The 20,203-nt window shown below is 52.4% G+C and overlaps 1 protein-coding gene and 1 long non-coding RNA gene across 4 annotated transcripts in view; one reads left to right on the forward strand and one right to left on the reverse strand.

Moving 5' to 3' along the window:
* The window catches only part of LOC116473856 (uncharacterized), a 51,489-nt gene extending 48,965 nt beyond the window's left edge, over nucleotides 1-2,524 (forward strand). The window contains exon 3 of the long non-coding RNA XR_004249464.1: nucleotides 2,295-2,524. This is a non-coding gene — a long non-coding RNA (uncharacterized LOC116473856). The remainder of the gene's footprint in view (nucleotides 1-2,294) is intronic.
* Nucleotides 1-20,203, reverse strand: part of DLGAP2 (DLG associated protein 2) — a 937,648-nt gene that overhangs the window by 132,342 nt on the left and 785,103 nt on the right. For all 3 annotated transcript variants that reach the window (XM_032162534.2, XM_032162533.2, XM_032162532.2), the window contains 2 exons: nucleotides 17,737-18,794; nucleotides 2,139-2,350 (listed from right to left, as the gene is read on the reverse strand). In XM_032162534.2, the coding sequence (XP_032018425.1) occupies nucleotides 2,139-2,350; nucleotides 17,737-18,794 (1,270 nt within the window). The remainder of the gene's footprint in view (nucleotides 1-2,138; nucleotides 2,351-17,736; nucleotides 18,795-20,203) is intronic.

Here is a 20,203-nt window from a genome sequence, read left to right on the forward strand (position 1 = left end):
GGATTTGTGTCTGCTGAGTGGACAGTGGCACGGGGGCCACAGGCAGGGTGGATTTGTGTTTAGAACAGGAGTGACTGAGGCAGCACGTCTCACCCATTTTCCCCACATCTGATCAGATGTGAGGCCGTGGAAAGCTTTCTGGTCAGGTGTTAAGGGCTGCTGGTGGGTGAACTCCCAGAGGGTTTCCCACTTGGGCAGGGAAGGGTCTGGCCAGTGTTTAGGTGATGCTGCCAGGGGGCCTCAGGCTCACATCCCTCTGCTGGCTTTTCGAAGAGTTTCAACTACATTGGGTGATGGTGTGAGTTTTGCCAGTGTAAAGTTCTGAGAGTGTCCTCTGTACACCGTTAGTACTAGAGCCTTGTACAGGACTCTGGGCCAGTCCGTGATGTGAAGAAAGGAATGAGACACCATCTCTGCCACTGAAGAATGAGGTGATAATGATCCTGGGGGACCCGCGGCAGTGATGGTGAATGAGTGGAAGAAGGAACCCGTCAACATGAAAATGCCGTTCGTAATTCTTAAAACACTTAGTCCCTGCCCATGGTCTAAAAAGGCTTTTTTTTTTTTTTTTTTTCATGCTTTGCTTTCAAATGTATAGAATCATGAAGTGAATCACAAACGTTTAAAGTGGGAAGTTATCAATGGCTGTTTACCCGGGGGTCCAAAACCCCAGGACTGAGGCTCGCCTTGGAGCCCTGGACCCACAAAGCATAGCTTCTGCATGTGTGTGCTTTTCCCCTGGAAGAGGTTTCAAATAATTCATAATTCTCCCAATGTCTTTAAGTGCCCCAAATACAAGGTGGGTGGGAGCTGACATCCAGTCCAATCCTTCACTTTCCTGCTGGCGCAGATGGGTCAGACAACTTGGCTCTGCTCCCAGCTCCGTTCAGCTCCCCAACCCTTGCCTGGTAATCATGTTTCCCAGTTGTTTCTTGGCTTACAAACACCTGCTCCCCATTTCCTTCCAACAAGTCTAAGAGCTTCCCCAGGGCAAGACTCTGGCTTTGTTCTCAGCCACTTGTCCCACAAGGTGGCACCGACCACCCTCTGTGGAGGGACAGGAAATGGATGGGCCTGGGCCGGGCAGACATGTGGCCCAGTCGCAGGGCATGACTTGTCTGGCATTCCGACGCCATAGCTCTTGAATTTAGTTGAACTAGGCAACAATGATAGAGTTCGGATTTGTGAAGTTCTAATTTGTAAGATTTGGTTTCAATTTAAAATTTCACTTTTTGAACTTGTAAGCGATGAACAACTGGATGTATTGGAAGAGGTTATATGGTCACTGACTCCTCAATGGGTGCACCCAGCATGGATAGAGACGATACAGGGAGGGTCCTGTGGCCCAGGCCTCCCTGTCTGACGTGCAGGTCACAATTAATAACTTTTATGTGGCACTGGCCAAGGCTGAGAAACAGTTCCGCCCTGGCTATCCACTTGCCCAGGACCTCACAGCCAGCCGCAGAAGGCAGGGGTAGCTTCCAGGCAGTTCTTGGCATTACCACCCAATGGGTGTGTATCTTGTGGGACTCAAGATACACAGCAGCGTGGCTGTTGAGAGTGACAGTCGTATTTTCATGGTTCATAGGAATTGCTGATTTCCCAAAGAGTTTTATCTGTCCATATTTTCAAAATTAAATTAATAATAAATTTTGAGCAAATATGTAAAGTGTAGGGTATTATATTTATAAAGCTAGTCCACTTCCTCCCTCCTCTACAAAAAATGTGTTGCCTAGAAATGCACTTATAAATTTATAGTCAACAACAAAATTCCCTGTTAATGAGTTTTACTCACAAAGACATTCAAACACACACACATTCATACAAACAGAGACCTGTGCTTGTCCTGAGGATAAGCTGAATGACCAGAAAGATACGATGGCTCACGTTGGCTTTAAAATTTGACCAGGAAGTTGCCCAAGCATACTTCCTTAATTATTATGTAATTAATAAATAACAAAAGCTCTGGTTGTTCTTTAGAAAAATACTTGAAAATTGACAGCCATGGCTCTAATATTTTCAGCTCGGGAATTTGGTTTGAATGGATGGCACTCAGCTCACGGTGATGTGGTTTTGGAGAGGGAGCTCGCAGACAGCGGGAAAGTGCTTGGAGTGGGAAGGCAGCTGCTCTCACTTACGTCTGGTGCTCTCCAAGCGGTCTCTGCCCAATGGACTTCAGCAGTGGCTCCGGTAGGATGGCCGACTTTGGTGACGTCTTGGGGCTGGAGTCTGACTCTCCGCTCTCCTCGTCCCCCATGGCTTTAATGTAACTCCCGCTTCTCATTCTCCTGCAGGGAATCTCCTCATCTTTGCCACCGGTGGGGTACCCTCCCCACTCATCCTGAGGCACCTGGGAGCAGACAGACACGAAACACGCGTCAGCTTTGTCACTGAGAACGGCGGCATCAGCTCCTTTCTGGAAACAAACCCTCTACAATTCCATAAAGATACAGCTCTTTATGGTCATTTATCAGTTAAAGTCAGACACATAAAAATGCATACCCTAAAAGGATATGAATATAAAAATGTGGGTTTTTCTTCATTATAAGTGACAGGTAAACACCATGGATAAAGTGAGAACATGTGAGAAAAGTAAGAGGAGAAGGGACACTTGCAATCTCAGCAGCTGGGACAAAGCACTGGCTAATATTTAGTTTTATTTCCCTCTATAAGAGGAAGTTGAAACTTCAGAAACTGAACAGAGAAGAAAAGGAAGAAAAAAAAGAAAACAAGGAGAAAATGCCTATCTTATTATATATTTATATCTTAATTGAAGCAAATAAAAGAGGACGGTTTGAACTCTGGAAGCCAAGTTCTATCATACATGCAAATTCTCAGTCCTCACAGTTGCAAAAGGATCTCGCCCAGTCACATCACATGCCACCTGACATACCAGCAAGCACCTGTGCATGGAATATGCCTGCCTGTTACAGAACTCAGCACCCGTTCATGTTATATATCTGTGTGGTACAGAGCTGATCACCTGTGCGTGTGATACGTCTGCCTGGTACAGAGCTGAGCACCCATGCATGTTATATGTCTGCATGGTGCAGACCTGAGCAACCATGAATGTTATATATCTGTGTGGCACAGAACTCAGCACCCATTCATGTTAAATATCTGTGTGGTACAGAAATCAGCAACTGCCTGTGCATGTTATATATCTCTGTGGTACAGAACTCAGCACCTGCCTGCGCATATTATATATCTGTGTGGTACAGAGCTGACCACCTGTGCATGTTATATGTCTGCCTGGTACAGAGCTGAGCACCCATGCATGTTATATGTCTGCCTGGTGTAGACCTGAGCAACCATGAATGTTATATATCTGTGTGGTACAGAACTCAGCACCCATGCGTGTTATATGTCTGCCTGGTGCAGACCTGAGCAACCATGAATACTATATATCTGTGTGGTACAGAACTCAGCACCTGCCTGTGCATGATATATATCTGTGTGGTACAGAGCTGACCACCTGTGCATGTTATATGTCTGCCTGGTACAGAGCCGAGCAATCGTGCATGTTATGTGTCTGCCTGGTGCAGACTTGAGCAACCATGAATGTTATATATCTTTGTGGTATAGAACTCAGCACCCATGCATATGATATATCTGCATGGTACCAAACTCAGCAACTGTGCATGTTATACATCTGCCTGGCACAGAGGTGAGCACCTATGCCTGTTATATATCTGCCTCTCACAGAACTGGGCCCATGTACCTGCTATATATCTGCCTTGCACAGAGCTGAGAGCCCATACATATAACCCCCCTGTGCTATGTATCTGACTGGTCGAGAATGGAACCTACGTGCATTTTATATCTCACCCACAACGGCCCCACAGGCTGCCTGCTGTGTGTTTGTGTTAAGTGTCTCTCTGAGGGTAGGGTAAACCACGAAGATGACAGTGCGGGCCAATATTCCGTTTCCATCCACCATCTGTGAAACTGGAAAGCCAACGTGGCCATGAGCAAAAAGTCATGGAACTGGAACACAACGGTTTGCGCTGCGGGAGCTGCTCCGTGCAGCTCAGGACCTGGTTTCTTTTCCCTACGGTTCATTAGCTTTGAACAGCTCCCCAGAGGCTCTGGATAAAGTTCACTCCATAGGTCAAATTCACGTTTACAAAGGCAAAAGAACACAGCATGCAGTCGGTGAGTGCAGAGAACTCCAAAGCTTTCCACAGCAACTAGCTCATCACCCACAGCCTGTAGCCAAGGAACTAACACAGTATGTTCTTCATGTTGGAGAAGAGAATCTCCCCAAATGCTGTTTACAGAGAAAGAAAATAAAACATTTCCGTATTTAAAAAGTCTTCAGACAGGGTATTTTCTCCCCTGCTGTAAAATACTTAGATACTGAGGTATATTCTTTATATCACCGTGAAAGGAACCTGCTATCTTTCCAGGGTCCATATCGCATGTGAGCCGATCCATAGCGCCACCAGCAGGGATCTGCGTGGCTGGTGGTAAAGGCAGGTCTTTTGGCTGAAGGCCCCTGTATTCATTCCTAAATGCCATGCCGCACCAGCGCTCTGGCAGATCTGACAACTTCCACATTGCAGCCCAGGACAGGAGCCAAGGAAGAGGGAAAGGCACGTTCATTTCTGTCACTCACATATCCTGGACTTCCAGCCTGGACGAGCAGGAGCTTCCCTTACCATGGACCCTGTGTGGCAAGGAGTCCTGAACACCACGCAGTCCCGCAGTAACAAGGCGCAGACACCCCAACACACAGTCCCGCAGTAACAAGGCGCAGACACCCCAACACCACACAGTCCCGCAGTAACAAGGTGCAGACACCCCAACACACAGTCCCGCAGTAACAAGGCGCAGACACCCCAACACACAGTCCCGCAGTAACAAGGCGCAGACACCCGAACACCACAGTCCCGCAGTAACAAGGCGCAGACACCAGAACACCACACAGTCCCGCAGTAACAAGGCGCAGACACCCAAACACACAGTCCCGCAGTAACAAGGCGCAGACACCAGAACACCACAGTCCCGCAGTAACAAGGTGCAGACACCCCAACACCACACAGTCCCGCAGTAACAAGGCGCAGACACCCCAACACCACACAGTCCCGCAGTAACAAGGCGCAGACATCCAAACACACAGTCCCGCAGTAACAAGGCGCAGACACCCCAACACCACACAGTCCCGCAGTAACAAGGTGCAGACACCCCAACACCACACAGTCCCGCAGTAACAAGGCGCAGACACCCCAACACACAGTCCCGCAGTAACAAGGCGCAGACACCCGAACACCACAGTCCCGCAGTAACAAGGCGCAGACACCAGAACACCACGCAGTCCCGCAGTAACAAGGCGCAGACACCCCAACACACAGTCCCGCAGTAACAAGGCGCAGACACCCCAACACACAGTCCCGCAGTAACAAGGCGCAGACACCCCAACACACAGTCCCGCAGTAACAAGGCGCAGACACCCGAACACCACAGTCCCGCAGTAACAAGGTGCAGACACCCCAACACACAGTCCCGCAGTAACAAGGCGCAGACACCCGAACACCACACAGTCCCGCAGTAACAAGGCGCAGACACCAGAACACCACACAGTCCCGCAGTAACAAGGCGCAGACACCCCAACACCACACAGTCCCGCAGTAACAAGGCGCAGACACCCCAACACCACACAGTCCCGCAGTAACAAGGCGCAGACATCCAAACACACAGTCCCGCAGTAACAAGGCGCAGACACCCCAACACCACACAGTCCCGCAGTAACAAGGCGCAGACATCCAAACACACAGTCCCGCAGTAACAAGGTGCAGACACCCCAACACCACACAGTCCCGCAGTAACAAGGCGCAGACACCCCAACACCACACAGTCCCGCAGTAACAAGGTGCAGACACCCCAACACCACACAGTCCCGCAGTAACAAGGCGCAGACATCCAAACACACAGTCCCGCAGTAACAAGGCGCAGACACCAGAACACCACACAGTCCCGCAGTAAGAAGGTGCAGACACCCCAACACCACACAGTCCCGCAGTAAGAAGGTGCAGACACCCCAACACCACACAGTCCCGCAGTAACAAGGCGCAGACACCCCAACACACAGTCCCGCAGTAACAAGGCGCAGACACCCCAACACACAGTCCTGCAGTAACAAGGCGCGGACACCCGAACACCACAGTCCCGCAGGCCCCTGTGGGTCACAGTGCAGGTGGATCACAGCTGTCGCACCCCCAGCGTGGCCCAGACACACGGCAGCAAGCAGCGACACCCCAGCACCACGCACACTAGAAGATCCGGATGCTGTGATGAGGAGAGGGTTTGACAGGATGCAAAGTTCTAGATTCTCCTTCCACCCAGATTCCAAGAGGCCAAAAGGCTCAGGACAAGGATCCTGAACTGTGACCGTGAGCTGGACAGACGGCATCTGCGGTCCTCTCCAGCTGGGTTCTTCTAAAGCCTTTATGACCTGGTGCCTTGTGCCCAGGTCTGCACAGGTTTAAAGAGGAATACAGACCACGCTGAAGGGGAACTGGAGGTATTCTATGCATCTGTTCTCATCCTGCTAATGAAAACATGCCCGAGACTGGGCAATTTATAAAGGAAAGAGGTTTAACTGACTCAGAGTTCCACATGGCTGGGGAGGCCTCACAGTCATGGCAGAAGGTGAATGAGGAACAAAGTCACGTCTTACATGGCAACAGGCAACAGTGTGTGTGCAGGGGAACTCCCTTTTATAAAACCATCAGATCTCACGAGACTTAGTCACTATCATGAAAACAGCACAGGAAAGACCAGCCCCCATGATTCAATCACCTCCTACCGGGTCCCTCTCATGACACATGAGGATTATAGGAGCTGCCATTCAAAACGAGATTTTGGCGGGGACACAAACCATATCAGGTATTAATGACCTGGTCAAGGTAAAAGTCCCACAGATGACACCGCAGAGCTGCAGAGCTATAGGTCAGGGAAGAGAGAGGCCTGGGGCCTCAGCCACAGCACGTTCTCTCAGCAAGAAATCAGCAATTAAAAAAAACAGGTGTACATTTGCCCATGTTTTGTTCAAATTTTGTCCATGTGAATTTCGGTTTCACATTTCCTGACAGTGAGGAAGTTTGAGCACTGGAAAAAGATGACTAAGGAAGAATAAAGAATTCACAACTTTGGGGATTTGACAATTCTTATCTCCGGGTCTTCAGGCCAGGTGGTGGGCAGTGAAGCGCCCAGTCTTTCTGGAGATGACTGGAGGCCTTCGGACTGGTCACGTCCTTGGACCGGGCAACTTTCCCTCCATGAAGGTTCCCCAAGATGACGCAGCCCAGGGGCAGGGACTGGGGAATTGTTAATCAGGGAAAAAGGAGAATGACGACAATACTGTATATCACAGCGGATGGCTTACCATATTTATTAAAACCACAGGATGGGTGCTACCCGGCTATCAAAAATAATATTGCACAATGTGTATTTAGCGATGAAACGATGCTCATGAGACGAAAAGCAATTTTTAAAGCACTTGATGTTTTTTATGCCTTTTAAAGATGTAACTGTATTACGTGCAGAAACGGCCAGAAGATGTAAAACAGGGACCGTCACTAGGAAATGAGGGTTACAGGCTTTTCAGTGACTTTTCTTTGTATTTTTAAATTGTCTACATTAACCCTATATGACTTTTGTAATAAACACTCTTATTTTTAATTTAAGAAAAGCCACAGTCCTCAATGGCATTACAATTCGGTACAGGAGATGGACATGAAATGAGTGATAGCATCATGAAGGTGGAGAAGCCAGTGTGGAGGGGACATGTGTTGAAGGTCACTGTTGGCCGACGGGAGGGGCCACGATCAGGGCAGGTCCTGGGGTGAGTTCCGGGTTTCCTTTTGTCTGAGCTGAACCAGCAGAAGGTGCAGGCAGAGGCGACGGGGCAGAGGGAGGCCTGGCCACTCAGTTCCTGGGCATGGGGGAGCTCGTGCTGCCACTCTCCTGGGAACGTGTGAAAAGCTGAGCTCGGGAAGGGAGGCTGAGGCTGGCTGGCGGCAGATGGAAGAGCAGCTCATCTGCCATCAAAAAAGAGATTCACTTTGGCAGGTTTATGGGACTTTTTTGTGTGTGTGTGAATTAAAAACATGTTTCCATAAAAAACAAAGTAAAGATTTTTGTTTCAGCAGCCTGCAAATTAACTAACAAATGAGACCAGCTTGTATGTTTCTGTTTCTGATTTAAGAAGCCAATTTCACAGTCTTTGACAGAAGAAATTTCAATACAGAAAGAATGTCAACCAGAGTCAATTTCAAAGCATGAATTCAAGCACCAAATCCCCATTCCAAAGCATATGTCTGGAGACTATCAAAAGAACAGAAGAGCAATACTAAAATGCCAGCCTGCCTCAGCAAACAAATCTCTCTCCGTTATGTTACAGCGTTCGAACCCTGCAGCCCTCAGCCCAGGGTGGCCAAGTGCACGCTCTGAAACCCAAAGGGCTTTATGGCCTTCAGTGAAGGAATGAATAAATTTCTTTTCACGACAGCTACCAGACTCTGCTAACCCAATCTGCAGTACTTGCTGCATTTAACGGCAATCAATTACCCTAATTACCTCCTTGCACCTAGTGATGGGCAATGTTCATAATTTCGAACAAAAAGGCATTTTCATAAGGGTGACATCAGCATACATTTCGACATCTCCTGTTACTTGCTTTAGGGATAGTTCAACACTACACAAACTGGAATATCCTTTTTTTCTTCCAAGCTGCAATGCCCAGGTGAAAGGGGCCACGATTCTATCATCATATTCTCTTTGAGGCACTGGAACTGAGGAAGAACATTATCGTCCATTGCTGTGCGTTCCGGCAGGGAAATGTCTTCTGCATTCCTCCAAGCCTTCTGTGTGTGTGTGTGTGTGTGTGTGTATGTGTAATGTACGTGTATGTGTGTGTGCAGGTATATGAGTGTGCATGCATGCCTATGTGTGTATGTGTGTGTATGTGTAATGTGCGCATATGTGTGTGTGTAGGTGTATGGGTGTGCATGCATACCTATGTGTGTATGTGTGTTTATGTGTGCATGTGTAAGTTGCGTATACGTGTATGTGTGTGTGCCGGTATATGGGTGTGCATGCATGCCTATGTGCGTATGTGTGTGTATGTGTCTCCCTCCTTCCGGGAGACTATGGCAAAGGCTCCCGCCCACGCTTCCCTCCTCCTCTGCCTCCTGACCCATAGGTACGTCCCCCTGGGGTGTGGCCTAACCCTCCTCTGGGGCTGTGAGTTGTGAACTGTCTTTTCTATGGCCATCTCCAAACCTGTGGGCCACACTACAGCTGAGCCTACAAAACCCCCATCTAACCCGCCTGCGACTGTGCACACGTGACTGGGCCCCTTGGCCCTGTCCAGCTCCTCTTGCCCTCATGCTTGGAATGGAAGCCACGGGCTCATGGACACCAGGAGGCCACCAACAGAGGTGCTGCATGCCCGACATGACCCCACCCACACGGGAGCCCCCAGGATGCGTGGATGCCACACTCACCCCTCCAGGACCAAGGTGCCCGCTCCAAGCTGCCGGGAGGCGCTGGCCGATGGCTCAGTCTCTCTAGGGTGTGCCCTCAGCCCCTAAGCGGGAGCAAGTTGCCTTCCCCACACCCCTCCCTGGGAAGAACATACAGGTTATGGCCTGAATTGTTCCCCCAAATTCCTATGGTGAACCCTAATCCTTCAGACCTCAGAATGTGATTATCTGGAGATGGGACATTCACAGAGGTGAAGAAGGTAAAATGAGGTCACCAGGGTGGGCACTGATCCTGTCTGCCTGGTGTCCTCCTAAGAAGGGGAGATGAGGTCACAGACAGGCAGAGAGGGGGCAACCCTGTGGGGAAATGGGGACAGGACGGTGTCTGCGTGGCCAGGAGAGGCTCAGCAGGAGCTGGCCTTGGGACTCCACGGTCTCGGGTGCCAGCCACCAGGACCCTGCGGAATGAATGTGCCTTTGGACCCCCCCGGGTGTGGATGCCCAGCATGGCACCCGAGCTGACTCATGCACCACCCAGGCTGGCGGCATGAAGGCAGGACGGCCACTCCTTGCCTCTGTGCGGGGACCCCTGAGTTCACACAGCACCCGAGTTCTCTCAGAATCGCCTGAGACACCTCCCTGCTGCTCACCCCTGCCCTCTGCCCCATCCTGTGTCCTCGCCCCTCAGTCACCATCTCCTTGTTGAGAGGACACCCATGGCCATCGGCACGTCCATCTTACCAGGGGCTCTTTCCAGGACCCTGAGGGAGGTCAGGCAGGCACAGTCATAGCCACTTATTTCCATGGAAAGCCCCTATTGCGAGCCCCCCGGCTGCACAGCTTGGGAGAAGATTCCACACGTCTGTCTTGTTCTAAAGCTCACGCTCTTTGAATGACACCAGCGGTTCCCAAAATGGTAATTCTGCCCCCAGGCGACATTTGGTGACATCTGGAGATGTGTTTGGTTGTCATTAAATGGGGGTGCTTCTGGCAGGTAGTGGGTGGAGCCCAGAAATGCTGCTCAACATCCGCCAGTGCATAAGACGGACCCCACAAGCGTCTCCCAGCCCCCACCCCGCCATGCTGAGCTTGAGAAATGCTGGGTGCATGGCTGCCGCCGCACGGGGTGTACATCTCAACGGAAGAGATCTTCGTGATGCTGCTCAAATCCACTCTGGTGTTCCTACAACAATTTAGCTTGGGTGGGAAGTCTTTCCTTTCCTGTTTTTTTCGTTGTGGTTTTTCCTCTGAGCCACTGAAACCAAGTCAGAGTTAGGTTTAGAGTTCAGCTGCCCACTTCATTTTCTTACAGACAAACTTGATTCCATTTCACTCCTTAACACCAAGACAGACAAGGGATGACTTAAATTGTAGTTCACCAGCCTGAGCTCCAACAGCTCCTAGTCCTGCTGCACTTTGGGCTGGGTCGGCCCTTCCAGGATCATTCACGGACCAGCCCTGCATGTGGACCACCAAGTCCAAGGCGGGAGACACTGACTCAGTGGGGACAGAGAACCCTGGGGCATCCACTGCCCTAGGAAAGAGAGAACAGAGCCGGACTCCACCCAGCTGTACACCCACAGGAGCAGACCCCTTAGCTGCCCTGGGAGGGAGAGGTCAGAGCCAAACCCGGTCCACCTGCACTCCCGCAGGAGCAGGCCCTCAGCTGTCCTGGGTGGGAGAGGACAGAGCAGGACTCCACCCACCTGCACACCCACAGAAGCAGAGCTCAGCTGCCCTGGGAGGGAGAGGACAGAGCCGGACCCCACCTACCTGCACTCCTGCAGGAGCAGAGCCTCAGCTGCCAAGTTGAGGGCACCGTGCCCAGAACAAGGTGACCACTCGGTGGCCCTCGTGGCGTAAATGCAGATGGTTCCTCAGGGTCTTAGATCACAGAATCCAAGGACCCAGTCACAGGTCACAGGGTTTCTGCACCCAGTCACCAGGAGGTCTCTGCATCCACGACCATCTTGAGTTACACGTAGGCCATGTCATTCTCCCCTCGTAAACCTGCATAAAACAGCGCATGTACCCACCCAGTGTTCCATGTTCACATGAGTTATGATTTCCACTGTGCTTTTCGGAACACTAACTTGAATCTCACCACAAGCTGAGGCGTGCAGGATTGAAGAGGCACAAAGATTTACCAGACACAAGGCTGGCCAATAACCCAAAACCAGACACCCTTCAACATCCATCAGCATTTCAGCAAACATTGCTGGCATTTCTGTCATGGGGATAAGAATGTGGTGGGTCCTAAGATGACGTCACTGAGATGTGACACAGCCCAGTGATCTCCCTGCCTGCCCGGCGCCAAGCTGCTCCTAGCGATAACACGCCAAGTCCCAGGACAACTGGGGGGGGGGGGGGATGGGAGGAGTCCAGCCGGGGAGAAAGTGAGAGGCTCGAAGGCACAGGCCCAGCTCCCGCACTCCTGCAGATGGTCCCTGATTACACAAACAGGTTCGGTGAGCACCAGTGAGATCCTGCCGAGCCCTGTGTGACATTTCTCAAGGTGGGAGAGGATTCTGTGGCAGCCGGGGCCGGGGGGAAGGGGTGGCCCAGAGGCAGGGCAGCTGTGGAGGAGCCCCTCACAACACAGGCTTTGCAGTCAGGAAAGGTGTGGCCTGGGCCACAGGATGGGAACACAGAGTGTTGGGGGTAGGCGCACATGGCTCCTGGTGCTGGAAGCGAAGGCCACCGCTTTGTCTAAAGGAGGCATTTTAGGACTCACAGCGGACGGATGGGGCAGCTGATGGCCCGGTGTCAGTGCAGGACAGATCCAGACCAGAAACTGCCGGAGGAGTGCAGGGTTGTGCGTCTGTGTCCAGAGCGGCTTAAAAGGGGATGAGAAGCTCCTCCTGGCCCTGCCGTTCCACTAGGGGATTGGAAGTGAGGTGTGGCCACACCCCAACTCTCCTATCCATTCACGGCCCAAGACCTATACCACGAGCCACTTAAAACAAAAGCCCTCCTTTCAAACTGCAAACGTGCATTAGAGAGGAGCACAGCCAGGCTGGCCAGTTCTTCCATTCCGCTGAGCACTGCTACTGCTAAGGGCAGGAACCAACCACAGCAATCTCCCTTCTCACTCTTTTGCCTCCAAAACTACAAATACAGAGAAGTTTTCTAAGAAGCTTGCCAGAACTATTGGTTTTCTGGAGTTGAAAGCACCCCATAAGCCACAACGCCAGCCTTCCTGAACAGGTGGGGATACCGTGAGGGTGGTGGTGGGGGTGCCTGGAGCACGTGGGTCCTTCCTGCTCGCCAAGTTCTGGAACATAGGACACCTAGGTGCCCAGAGAGACCCTTATGCTCAAGCCAGCGTCCACCTGGCCAGGTGCCCCCTTGCTAATTCTTACTGAGTGTGTTGGACCCTCTTAGATACAGGGGCAAAGCGGGACAAAGACAGGACCCGGGCTCAGGAGGCAGATGGCGAGCAGAGGGACCCTCAATAAAGGTCAAGGTGCAGGCCGAGCTGAGCTGAGGGCGTGAAGGAAACAAGCAGGGAGGGGTCACGCAGCACGTGGAGGTGGCCCTACGGCAGGAGGGTCAGAGGCGGCCCAGGCTGTCCCAGGCCACCACACCCAACTCTGATGAAACGCAGGTTCCACCCGAGATGGGGCAGAAAGAAGCAAACGGCCAGCGTCGTGCATTCCGGGACAAACAATTTTATTTATTTATTTATTTATTTATTTATTTATTTAGAGATGGAGTCTTGCTCTGTCACCCAGGCTGGAGTGCAGTGGCATGATCTTGGCTCACTTCAACCTCCAGCTCCCAGGTTCAACCAATTCTCAGGCGTCAACCTCCTGAGTAGCTGGGACTACAGGCACTTGTCACTATGCCTGGCTACTTTTTGTATTTTTAGTAAAGACAGGGTTTTGCCATTTTGGCCAGGTTGCTCTTGAACCCCTCACCTCAGGTGATCTACCTGCCTTAGCCTCCCAAAGTGCTAGGATGACAGGCATGAGCCACCGCGCCTGGCCCTGTGACAAGCCTTTTAAATGCTTATTGTAGACACAAGAAACAGGGGAGCCTGGCTCCATTTTGTAAAAGACGGATGATTTTTCTAAACTACACCACAAGGATGACCTGTTGACCTGGGAGAAGGGACTTTTAAGACGTGTTTTTGTACCTAACTGGAAACTTCACAAATGTAGTAGCTGAGCCTGAAAGCCAGGGATCTGCACAGGCTGCAAAACAGACACGTCCTTCAGAGAAAGGCTGCAAGGAAAGGTCAGTACTGGGCCATGGGACCCGCTGCAGACGGCGGGAGCAGGGAGAGGTTCTGACACACTTTACATGCGGGCAGGGAATGCTGAGCGCTCCGCGTTTTCATTCCACCCCCTCCCCTCTGTGTTCCTTTCTGCCATTTGCTTCCAACACGTGAACATGCAAAAAGCCTGACAGGTAAAACCCAAAGCCTAACTAGCTGCTGCCTTTGAACAGGCCGAAAAAAACGGGGCTGCTGCCCGTGAACACGCCGAACAAAACGGGGCTGCTGCCCATGAACACGGCGAATAAAACGGGGCTGCTGCCCGTGAACACACCAAATAAAACGGGGGTCTGAACCTCTTCATGTCAAATAAAGCGTAGGGTCCGAACCTCTTCCCCAGGAGGGCCACGGTTGCAGCTGGGTGATGCCAGGTGGGGAGGACACTGGAAGAAGAGAAAACCAGGAGTGCAGGAGGGGGTGGGAGACTTGGAGGCCACAGAGAGGAGGCCTGAGGACAGGAAGGATGGAGGCGGGGACAGAGGCCGAGGGCTGGAGGGGCCGCCGGGTCTTCTGTGGGAGGCAGCGGGGGCTCCTCTGTCCCTCCATTTGATGCTGCCGGGAGCCTTCCCAGGGAGGTAGTGTCTCTCCCTCCCTGCACGTCCCTGGGACTTTCTGTGGACTGTGGCATAGAGAGCCTTTGGCATCCTGAGCTAAGCCTCGGTGAATCCCTTCTGCATTCCTACAATGCTCATTAAAAGTTTGACCTTAGATGCTTAGTCTGCTGATGCAGAAAAGATGAAAACAAGAGCTTTGTGAAAGAATACCTTGAGGCCAGAATTGCCTTTCAATTCCACTTAGTCTCTGTTTTGACCTAGTTAAAAACAAGAAAAAAAAAAAATCTTCCTCTAATGTGAACCACATACTCTGTACAAACCAAGGGTGAAAACGAAAAGTGATCCTGTCATCCAGCTGCAAGTGTTCATAGTGAAAAAAGGAAGACAATTTATAAACATTTATTTCTCTCTTCTTATTCTTTCAAATCTTATCCGTACACTAGGACCCACAGACAAATTCCTTTAGTTTCCCTATTTCCTGGCTGTGAAATAAAATCTGGGTTTGTGAGGATGCAGAAACCTTTTCCACCAGAAAGTTTAATGCAATCGACAGGAAGGGACAGCCCTGCACAGGCATCTTTGAAAATGCCAGACGTCCATCCAGCTGAGTCCTAGGACAGAAACAGCCCGAGAAGGTTGCACACAGCTCCTGATATTCAGCTGCATAGATCTTTCCACAAGGGGTCCAGCAGTGACCACTGGGGGACAGTAAGGAGGGGAGAGAAGTCACCGAGCTGCATCCCCCAAAGAGGGGGTTGCACTGGGAGGTGGATGTGGGGATGGGGGGAGCTTTCTACTGCAAGAAAGTACCCTTGTGAACGAGCGCCATGAAAGCCATGGCTGCTCCCTGCAGACATTCTCCCATCCTCCGGGCAGTCCTTCCCAACGTCCGCACGATAATGCTCTGGGTTCAATTTCCGAGGATGTGTCATCTGAGTGGACGTGAGAGGGGGCCGGTCGCCTTGGGGCATGGAAGTCCAGGAGTGGGTGGCCGGCTGCAGAGCAACAGGACTAGACTGTCTGGAATGACCCCATGGCACGGAACTCAGACTGACAGACACAATCAGACCAACCAGCTGGTTCGAAACAAAAAAAAAAACCAGGCAGAGGAAGACAGGACAAACAGGAGAAACCTCGGCCTGAACGAGATGAAGAGGCTCATCAGCAGCTGCCAGGTGGGCCCCTTCTCTGGCTCCTGATTCAAATAAAAGCCAACAAGAGACAGGGAGCCCGCAGGGGAGTGTGACCACTGACCAGGCTGATATAATGCAGGTGGTTATGTTTCAAAAGAAACCGTCCTCATCGTTCCGTGTGGATCTTTTGGAGATCAACACATGCATATTTACAGTTGTATCTGTCTGTCGTGTGGGATTTGTTGCAGTGTAGCCTGGGTGGGAAGGCGTGAGTGCAGATGGAATGAGGTCACTCTCGGAGGGATGGTTTTTGAAAGGAGCTGACAGTGTGCGAGTTCATTCTGTCTCACTTCACCTTTGTGGACGATTGGTATTCCCTGCACCTAGACCATGGAATAGCTGTTGGAGGCAGAGAGAAGCGTGTTCCTGGGAGGAAGTGGGTGGGAGAAGCTCCTGGGAGAAGGCAGGTCCAAGGGGCACAGGACCTGCGAAGAAGGCGCGGCTGAAGGGGCTGGGGGAGAGTGACAGGCGTTGGAGGCAGGTGACCCTGGGGCAAAACGTGGAGGCTCTGACAGTGTCCTGAAGTGCTCACTCAGGGAACACTGACTATCCACCCCAGGCACAGACAAAAACAAGAGAGCTGTGTGTCTGTGACAATGAGGAGGCAGATCAGAGTGAACCCCGATTCTTTATACCAGGCTTCTCTAAACAAGCAGACACAACTTTTACATTTGGATATGATTAGGGTTTGCCAACGGCAAACAAAATTTATGCCTCTTCCATTGCTATAAGATAATATTTTATGCAACGACCAATTTGTCTCTGAATAAATCTGCCCGCAAAGGCAATTTGGTTAGCATTTCCTTTCAAAACAGAGCTATTGAGATGAGGACACTGGACCTGATGGTGATGGTGCCGCTGGAAGGATCTGCCACCACGACTCCCAGAAAGAATCATGGCTGCTGGTCCCCCCTGTCCCATTAGTTGACTGCCTGTTGGCTCAGCCAGCAATGGCCCATTACTCCATGAAGACGTCTCTAACCCGATGCGTGGCCCACAGCCACCGCTCTAGGCAAGCAAGAGTGATTTGTGAGTTGGGACACACATGTTATGTTTTTTTAACAGCGCTATCGACTGATGGAAGTCACTGAGCGGCACCCTCAGAAGTAGCGTGTGCCTCCCAGAGGGCTTCTCCAGTAAACTCAGGCACGGCACGATTCAGAGACAGAGAGTGAAATCACATAAAACAGGGAATTCGAATATGCCAGCTCCAGGTATCTACCTTAATTTGTTTTTGCCTTTGCTAAATTCATTTAATCCACACCCCAGAGACACAGAGGCCTTTTCCATAATCAGGCTTTTTGTGGCGGGGGATGCTTAGAGAGGCTGTGGCCAGGTGCAGAGAGTGAACTCACGAATGTCGCAGGCCCATTTCCCTTAGGCCGGTTGATCAGCTCTCACATGGAAAACATCCACATGGGCTAGTCTGTGTTTGCTGTGGTTGTTAAACCCTCCAACCTTAGAGGCCTTAAACAAATGGCCCGCTGGGTTTAGAGGGATGGTTCCAAGGAGGAGTCGGGATCTTCAGAGGCCCTCCCAGAGCAGGCCAGACTCGCTCATGAGAGTTGCCCATAGATAACGTCTTGCCATCCCTGCAGCCCCGCGCACAAAGCCATAGCGTGCCATCAACCCTCGAGTCTACCGGCAAATGATGGATAAAGAAGATGCCATATATACACAGGGGACACTATTCAACCTTGGAAAGAAGGAGATCTGCCATTCTCCACAACATGGGTGAGCTGGAAGAAACTGTGCAAAGCAGGATGAGCCTGGCGCACACAGACAGAGGCCACACGGTCGCTCTCACGGGTGGCATCTGAAACAGCTGAACTCATAGAAGCGGAGAGTGGAACCGTGGTTACCAGAGGGACTGGGGATGGGGAGGAACTGGGAGATGTTGGTCAAAGGACATTTCAGGGAGGAGGGGTCAGCTCAAGAGACCTGTTGGCCAGCACGGTAGCTGCAGTTAACAACCATGTACTGAATACTTGGAAATCATCCAGAGTGGATTTTAAGTGTTCCCACCAAAAAACTTAACGTATGTAAGGTAATGCGCGTGTTAACAGCTCAGTGGAGCTGTCCCAGAACATACCCGTATCTCAGAACACCCTGTCGCACACCCTAAACGTGTATGCAGTTGTTATCTGTCAATTAAAAATGGAATAACCACAATACCACCTGCTGTGCCGAGACGGCCTCCACAGGGCCGTGCGCCTGCTTACCTGGAGGTAGTGGCACGGCCTCAGGGCGGGCTTGGCGTCCTGGTGCAGCAGCGGCTTGTCCAGGTTCAGCGAGCTCTTGCGGTAGGCCTCCTTGGCCTGGCTGACCGTCAGCGTGGACCAGGAGCTGCGCTTCAGGTACTTGGCGTCGGGCGTCAGCGCCAACCCCTCGCAGGCTGAGCACTTGACATCGTTGTTGCTCTTGGAGGTCTTGAGGGACAGGTCCCCGAAGGGGCTCTGCAGCGCGTCGGGGTAGCAGTGGGCCACGGGGCCCAGGTGGTGCCGGTTGAGCACGCTGGGCGTCCGGTAGGTGCTGTCGCTGTCCAGGTTGTCGTCCGAACTCCACCAGCTGCTCATGCCGGGCCGGGGCTTGGCCTCCGGCTTGCGCTCCTTGCTCTTGCTCCTCTTGCTGTGCTTGGCATGGTGGGCGTGGTGGTGGTCGTCTGCCCGGCCCTCCGCCTTGGTGCCGTTGGCGTTGCTCTTGGCGGAGCCCTCCAGCGAGTGCGACTTGGTGAAGAGCTTCTGCACGGAGTGTACCAGGTGGCGGATCCGCCCGGGGCTCTCGCTGCGCTGCTCGGCGGCCGCGGACGTCCTCTGGTACTGCAGCGTGTGGAAGCCGTCCCGGTGCAGCGGCAGCTGCTTCTCGAACTGGTCCAGCAGGTTGGCCGGGATGCGGTTGATCTTGGCGCCCGCGTGGGCCACGGCGCAGTCATCGCGCGTGTCGTAGTGCGAGCTGTAGTGCATCCGCGGGAACGTGCTGCTGGACACGTGGTCGCCCAGCACCACCGGCATCATCACGCACTCCGAGTGCACCGAGCTGCGCGGCGAGCAGCGGTGGCGCCCCCCGGGGCAGCTGTCGGCGGGGCTCAGCAGGTAGGGCGGCCGCGCGTCGGGCCCGTGGTGCAGGTGCTCGCAGTCCTCGGGGGGCGCCAGACCGCACGTGTGCCCGGAACACAGCGGCGGCTGCGTCCGACTTCCCGAAAGGCCCTTCATGCTCCTGGGCGCGGGCGAGTAGCGCTCCTCATTGAAGTGCTGCGTGGGCGACCATGAGTACTGCGGGTCTGCGGGGAAACAGAAACGGCATTCAACACCTGGAAGCGCGGCGGAAACCCTCAGGTGCGGGAAGGGGAACGTGTGACCCCCACTGTGGGCTGTTTCTTCAGCAATCAGTGTCCATGTCTGGCCTGGGCACGCGAAAGGGCAGGTTTGTGGGTTGTTTTTTTTTTTTCCGGAGACAGAGTCTCGCTCTGTCACCCAGGCTGGAGTGCAGTGGCGCGATCCCGGTTCACTGCAAGCTCCGCTCCCCGGGTTCAAGCAATTCTCCTGCCTCAGCCTCCCAAGTAGCTGGGACTACAGGCGCCAGCCACCACGCCCGGCTAATTTTCTTTTTGTTTTTTGAGACGGAGTCTCGCCCTGTCGCCCAGTCTGCAATGCACGATCTCGGCTCACTGAAACCTCTGCCTACCGGGTTCAAGTGATTCTCCTGCCTCAGCCTCCTGAGTAGTTGGAATTACAGGCATGCGCCACCACACCCAGCTAATTTTGTATTTTTAGTAGAGACGAGGTGTCACCATGTTGGTCAGGCTAGTTTCAAAGTCCTGACCTCAGGTCATCCACCGGCCTCAGCCTCCCACAGTGCTGGGATTACAGGTGTGAGCCACGGCACCCGGCCAGGCAGTTGTTTTTATATCGCAAAGTGTGAGGAGTGGAAAGGAAACACTGATGTTCCCATATGGTTAATGACCAAGATTTAGCATCTAGTAGATTCAACAGGTCTCTTGACAGCCGGATTTTGTGGTATTAAAGGAAATTAACAATTTGGGGGAAAACCATAATTGTATTTCACTTAGATTTCAGTTTTGTGGTACAGCTTAAGAAGTTTTAAAAATAGCATCTGGTACTTGATGGGTGATATTGTCTAGTAAGCTCCTGTATCACATACACACGTATTAATCGTGAAATCGTTCGTTCAGTCCACACCCTTACAGGCTAGTGAGGATGGGAGGGGCTTTCTCGAGGCCCATCTGTGTGTCGGCAGCTGTGCCTCCTTCCCCAGAGGCCAGGCTGTGTCCCCTCCTGCCTGACTCCTCCCAGAGGCCAGGCTGCGTCCCCTCCCGCCCGATTCCTCCCTGTGCCCTCCTGCAGCCTGCAATGAGCTTTCCCTGAATGCCTGGAGGAGTGAGGCTGTAGCTACAACACAGCACAGCCTGTCTTATGGCCTCTGAGCCACCGAGGGGCAGGGTCGCTTGCTCTCTCCTCTCTCCCTGGGAAGGCAGCTGGGCGCTGGGGTGACCTGCAGAGAAGGAGGATCTGCCAGCTCCACCACCTGTTGCTCCCCTGGTCTCTGCACCCACACCTTCCTCCTCCTGGTGGGCCCCCCTCAACCCCACACCTGCCTCTTCCATCCCAGGCCCCTCCCTCCCCAGACCCTCCTCCTTGTCACCAGGACCATCAGGATGGCCTCTTCCTC

This window comes from Hylobates moloch, unplaced genomic scaffold, assembly GCF_009828535.3.
Source record: "Hylobates moloch isolate HMO894 unplaced genomic scaffold, HMol_V3 SCAFFOLD_8, whole genome shotgun sequence".
NCBI classification, from domain to species: Eukaryota; Metazoa; Chordata; class Mammalia; order Primates; family Hylobatidae; genus Hylobates; species Hylobates moloch.